Below are 6,061 nucleotides of genomic sequence, written 5' to 3'. Positions count from 1 at the left end.
CCACAGTAACACGGCAGCTTGGAGCAGTGCTGTGTGTGCCACTAACGCAGCTTGTGGGAATGGGGTGCGTTGCGGGCAGCAGGTGCTGAGCTGAATGCTCTGCTGTTGGTTCCTGCTGCGGCTCAGAACAGGTCGTGTCATTCTGTGCCTGGGGAAGCACTTCTTTCCTGAAGCGCTTCTTCAATGCAGAGCCCAAAACCAGCAACCAAAACGTGAATTTCCCCCCCTAGTTCTGATTCCGACGATGAAAGACAGAAACGGAAGAAGAAGAACAAAAGCAGAGACCAGCACCATAAAAGCCAAAGGAAGCACCGCTCGCGGTCCCGGGGTCGTTCCTCTGACTCGAGTGCAGAGCGAGACAGGAGGCGAGCGCGGAGCAGGGACAGGCGGAGGAGGAGGGCCGGCTCCAAGTCCTCCGTGTCCTCGGTCAGCTCGCCCTCCCCGCCGCGCTCCCGGGGCCAGGAGGAGTCGGGGCAGCAGCTGAGCCTTCAGGAGCGCTTGAGGATGAAGGAGGAGAAGAAGAAACAAGCTGCGCTCATGAAGGCACTGGAGACACCTGAGGAGAAACGAGCCCGCCGGCTGGCCAAGAAGGAGGCCAAGGAGAGGAAGAAGCGGGAGAAGATGGGGTGGGGAGAGGAGTACATGGGTTACACCAACACGGACAATCCCTTTGGGGACAACAACCTGCTGGGCACGTTCATCTGGAGCAAGGTGAGCACTCCGAGGCCTGCTTGTCCTAAGAGGCAGCTCTGTATGTCAGCTCAGAGGGCACCTGGGGCTGCTGCGGGATGGGAGCACAGAGTGGGGCGTTAGGAGGGCCCTTTTCTTCAGGTGGGAAAACTGAAGGGAGCCACGTGAAAGCAGAGCTCTCAAAGGACATCAGCCGGGTGTTCCTGTAAAGCTCTGCGGGGTTTTTCCTCTGTTCTCTTAAAGACAAACATCCACCATTGGATTTAGGGGGGGGAGTCAGGTCTCGGTGCAGGAGGGGTTCCCAGGTGGTGCTCAGTGCTCAAGTTGCCCCTTGCCTGGTGGGGTGGCTCACGGGCTGAGCTCAGGTGTTCCTGGGAGGCTGCAGGAGAAGCGTTTGAGGGAGCTGGGGATCTCAGGCAGGCCGAGAGCTTGCTGGAGCAGCAGAAGCGGGTGGATGCAATGTTTGCTGCCCCTTGAGAGGCTGAAGGAGGTGGCTTGGTTTCATGGCTTGTCTTGGCTGCTCTGCTTCAGGCACTGGAAAAGAAGGGGATCAGCCACCTGGATGAGAAGGACCTGAAGGAGAGGAACAAGCGAATCCAGGAGGACAATCGCCTGGAGCTGCAGAAGGTGGGACCAGCGTCCCTCTGTCCCTCCTACAATCTGACACGGACAGCCCAACTCTCCCAGCTGCTCCCAGCCCAAGCTGAAAGTTCCCTTGTTCTTTCTGTAAGATGTGAGTGCTGCAGTGTGCTCACTTCTGTTCCGGGCTGAGACTTTCTCCTGGAGCTGAAGGATGTGCTGTCAAGGACAAAGTCGCCAAAGCACTCGGTTGTACGCTGTGTCCCCTGTCCTCCAAAGGGCTGGCAGGCTCTCCGGGGAGCCTTGGGCTGATCTCAGGGGCTGAGGGGGGTCATGGAGCGTGGTGACAGCGGTGTCCTCGGGTGGGAACCCTGCAGGAGGCCCAGCAGCCTCACTTCTCTCTCTGCCCCTGCGCAGGTGAAGCAACTGCGCCTGGAGAGAGAGAGGGAGAAGGCGATGCGTGAGCAGGAGCTGGAGATGCTGCAGAGGGAGAAAGAGGCAGAGCACTTCAAAACCTGGGAGGAGCAGGAGGACAACTTCCACCTGCAGCAGGCCAAGCTGCGGTGGGTGAGCAGTTCTGTGGGGGCAGGCTGTGGGGAGCAGGGGTGGCGGGTGCTGCTCACAGCCTCTCTGCTCTCACCCAGGTCGAAGATCCGGATTCGGGATGGGAGGGCAAAACCCATTGACCTGCTGGCTAAATACATCAGCGCGGAGGATGACGACCTGGCTGTGGAGATGCACGAGCCCTACACCTTCCTGAACGGCCTGACTGTGTCCGACATGGAGGATCTGGTGGAGGACATCCAGGTAGCAGGGCTGTCTGCAGGGTGGCGACTCAGGGCTTCCCTCCTTGAGCTTTAAGCATCAGCAAGCGGCTGAAGTCCTGGCTGTCCTCTGCACGCAGGTTTACATGGAGCTGGAGCAGGGCAAGAACGTGGATTTCTGGAGGGACATGACCATCATCACGGAGGATGAGATAGCAAAGCTCCGCAAACTGGAGGCCTCTGGGAAAGGAGGACCAGGTAAGCACGAGTGGGCTTGAAGAGAGTGCGTACAACAGGCAGAGCACGGCGCAGGCCCCGTGTGCAGGGGTTTGCACTTTGCTTCTGGGATGGACTGTGGATGTGGTGGCTGTTTGGGGCAGCCCAGGAGCGGCTGGGTGCAGGAGCGCTCGCAGGCTGGCAGCCCTTTCCCTTTCCCTCCTGTTCAGGGGAGCGGCGGGACGGCGTCAACGCCTCTGTCAGCTCGGACGTGCAGTCCGTGTTCAAGGGGAAGACCTACAACCAGCTGCAGGTGCTGTACCAGGGCATCGAGAGCAAGATCCGGGCGGGGGGGCCCAACCTCGACATCGGGTACTGGGAGAGCCTGCTGCAGCAGCTGAAGGCCTACATGGCTCGGGCCAGGTGAGAGCGGGGGGCTGCGGAAGGGGCCGGCTGTGGCGTCCCGGCCGTGGCCGTGCTGGCTGTGACCTGGCTGCTCTCCCCTCGCAGGCTGCGGGAGCGGCACCAGGACGTGCTGCGCCAGAAGCTGTACAAGTTGAAGCAGGAGCAGGGTGTGGAGAGCGAACCGCTCTTCCCCATCATCAAGAGGGAGCCGGTGTCCCCCAGCGACAGGTGGGGAGCAGGACTGTGCAGGCATCCCCTGTGGGCACGCTCCCGTCTGTCCCCAGGCAGACATCAGGAAGCACAGCTGCCACCTCCATCCCAGTTCTTTTCTCTCTTCCCTGCAGGCTGGATGCGGAAGAGAGCATCGTGGTGCAGCCGGGGCCGTCCTCAGAGCCAGAGGCTGAGCAGGACGTGGAGGTCAAAGAAGAAGCAGAGGGGGAAGCCGTGCTGATGGAGGAGGACCTGATCCAGCAGAGCCTGGACGACTACGACGCAGGGAAGTACAGCCCCCGGCTGCTGGGCACCAACGAGCTGCCCTTCGATGCCCACGTGCTGGAGGCGGAGGAGGACACGCATCGGCTGCTGCTGCTGCGCCAGCAGCTCCAGGTCACAGGTAGGAGAACCCGGCTGGGCTCGGGGGGGGGGGGGGGCAGACGAGCACTGGGATGCAGGGCTGCAGGGAGCGCCGCCCTCTGGGTGAGCGGGAGGCAGGGCTGGAGCTCACAGCGGTGGCCGAGAGCCGGGCGGTGAGGGGGACGCAGCTCAGGGTGCTGCCGTGCCCTGCACAGCTGGGGCAGCTCCTTCCCAATCCCAGCTGTCATCGGGCTGCAAACAAGTGGCAGGATATTGTGGATGCATTTCCCAACCCGGCACCCAGCGCTCACGGCTCGCGCTCCAGCTCTGCTCCCCTCCTCATCCCCCGGCACCGGGCTGATGCCGCAGGGCCGCCCCTCACCTCTCCTCCTTGCAGGCAACGCCACCGAGAGCGCCGACGACATTTTCTTCCGCAAGGCCAAGGAGGGCATGGGAGCAGACGAGGCTCAGTTCAGCGTGGAGATGCCGCTGACGGGCAAGGCTTACCTGTGGGCAGACAAATACCGGCCCCGCAAACCGCGCTTCTTCAACCGCGTGCACACGGGCTTCGAGTGGAACAAATACAACCAAACGCACTACGACTTCGACAACCCCCCGCCCAAAATCGTGCAGGGCTACAAATTCAACATCTTCTACCCCGACCTCATCGACAAACGCTCGACGCCGGAGTATTTCCTGGAGGCCTGTCAGGACAACAAGGACTTCGCCATCCTGCGCTTCCACGCCGGGCCTCCCTACGAGGACATCGCCTTCAAGATCGTCAACAGGGAGTGGGAATATTCCCACCGCCACGGCTTCCGCTGCCAGTTTGCCAACGGCATCTTCCAGCTGTGGTTCCACTTCAAGCGCTATCGCTACCGCAGGTGAGGGGGGCTCCGCATCCCCCTGCAGCCTCACGTGGACTGTTTTCCTTTCCTCCTTCGCGTTTTATCCCAAGGACCTCTGAGACTTTGGCACAAATAAATAGGGGCTGTTTTATGGTGCGTTGTCCTGCGCGTCCACCCCCCCCCCCGGCTGGTGTTGTGCTGAGCAGCACTGGGGGCTGCACCATCCCACCCCTCCGTGCCGACGGCCCTCCTGCGGGCGCCCATCGCCTCCTCCCGGGGGCAGATCTCCATCTCCATCTCCATCTCCATCCGCGCCGTTCCCAGCGCTGCTGCACCCTTTGCTCCGCGGTCGCAGCCCTCGGTCTGCTGGGGCGTCAGCCTCGGGGGGGGGGGGGGGCGGGGGGAGGAGAAGGAGAGGGGTGTGAGATGTGACCGCGACATCTCCTTACAGGGGAAAATCCGCTTTCTGTGGCCCTCGGTCCCTCCCCCCGGCACTGGGCTGCCCGGCTCCGGGCTGGCCGCGCTCCTCGGCGCCCGCCAGATGCTGGTACGGGGGGAGGGCTGCACGGAGCGGGGGGGCACGGCCTGGCCTTGCACCGTCCTGTGCCGAAGGATGGGGGAGGAGATGCCGGCCGAACGAACGGCCTCCAGGAAACCTCGGCCGTGAACTGCTGCTCCGGGACGCTGCTTCAGCTTCCTCCCCCCGGAGCTCTCGGCATCCTGTCTCCCCGCTGCCCCCACACCGCTCTCCCCCCTCCGGAGCTTCTCAGCAGTGGGGCCGCCCCGCGGCTCAGCCCCTCCTGCTGCTCCGGGCTCCGCTGGCAGCGTCCGGCCCGGGGGGAAGCGGAGCTCAGGAGCCTCGCACGGCCAGGTGCCCGCATCTGCCCCACGGATGGGGGCAGCGGGGTGGGGGCGCGGCCGCCCCGTCCGCCCCACACATTTCCCATCCCTCCGGACATCTCCGGCCGCGTCCCCCCGGCCGCTCCTTCCTGCGCGCTATTTAAAGCCGTGGAGCAGCTGCCGCCGGGGTGGGGGGGGAGATCCTGAGGCCGGCGCAGGAAGCGCATGGAGGCCGCGGCGGAGACGAGATGGGAGAAAAAGGGGAAAAAGAAAAAAAAAAGAAAAAGAAAAAAAGAAAAAACCGAGAAAACATCACAACCCTCCGTGCTTCACAGCGCACAGCCCCTGCGCTCAGCCCGTGCGGGGCCGATGCTGCCCGCCGTCCCATTCCGCGTCCCCGCGGTGCCACGCGTCCCTGTGGGGCGGCGTTGGAGCATCGCTCTGCAGCCCCAACTCGACCCCCCCGCACCCGCATCCTCTGCACCTGGGGGCCGCGGGGTCGCGCTTCGGTTCCATCCATGTGCCGCCGCCCCGAGGCGTGGGATCGGAGTGGTGGCACCGCGGTGGGCGTAAAGGACTCCTCGTGTCCTCCAGGGAGGGGTTCCAGCGCTGGGAGCGGGCGCCCGACGGGGGCACGGAGGGGTGGTCGTGGGGGCGGTCGCGTCCCCGTGTGCCGCACGGCAGCGGCTTCGGGGAGGCGCGGTGAACCCGCGTGCCGCGTCCGGCTCCGCTGCCGCGCCCCGATGCGGAGCCCCGCGGTGCCCACGGAGGGGTGCGGGGCCGAGGGGGGCCCTCGGGGTGGTGCAGCCGAGGGGTGAGGGCCAACCCCCCTCCAGACGCAGGAATCCGGCTCGGGTAAACAAGTGAGTAACCCGGATAAGAGCGGCCCCGCTAAATATAGCCGGGTACGGCGGGCACCGCGCGCCCCGTCGCCGCCCCGCTGCGCTGCTGGAGCGGGCGCAGGTGAGCCGCGTCCACGCGAGTCCCGCCCCACGCGTGTCTCCGTGCCACCCGTGGCAGCGCAGCCCCGAGCGCAGCGCTCGGCCCCAGCCCGGAGCGGTGCTGCGGGGCCGCGGGGGCCGCGGGGGGCTCCGAGCGGGGCGGGGAAAGGGGTCGGGACGGCTGGGGGGGGAGTTGGGGCCGCTC

General features: G+C 64.8%; 1 protein-coding gene across 1 annotated transcript; it reads left to right on the top strand.

The window, feature by feature from the left end:
- Nucleotides 1–230: 230 nt before the first annotated feature.
- On the top strand, nt 231–4,226 carry CACTIN (cactin, spliceosome C complex subunit; the record flags this gene model as incomplete). The annotated part of the gene is made up of 9 exons (XM_042832081.1): nt 231–711; nt 1,222–1,317; nt 1,687–1,832; nt 1,914–2,076; nt 2,174–2,291; nt 2,480–2,672; nt 2,760–2,882; nt 2,999–3,267; nt 3,625–4,226. Coding segments are annotated over 9 exons (2,080 nt in total), but the record flags the coding sequence as incomplete, so codon positions are not given.
- Nucleotides 4,227–6,061: the final 1,835 nt, after the last annotated feature.

Source organism: Centrocercus urophasianus, unplaced genomic scaffold, assembly GCF_019232065.1.
Source record: "Centrocercus urophasianus isolate 14NV4802_14NV808 unplaced genomic scaffold, USGS_Curo_1.0 seq_105, whole genome shotgun sequence".
Taxonomy (NCBI): domain Eukaryota; kingdom Metazoa; phylum Chordata; class Aves; order Galliformes; family Phasianidae; genus Centrocercus; species Centrocercus urophasianus.
Note: the sequence above shows the minus strand (reverse complement) of the source record. Positions and strands in the feature narration are given on the sequence as shown.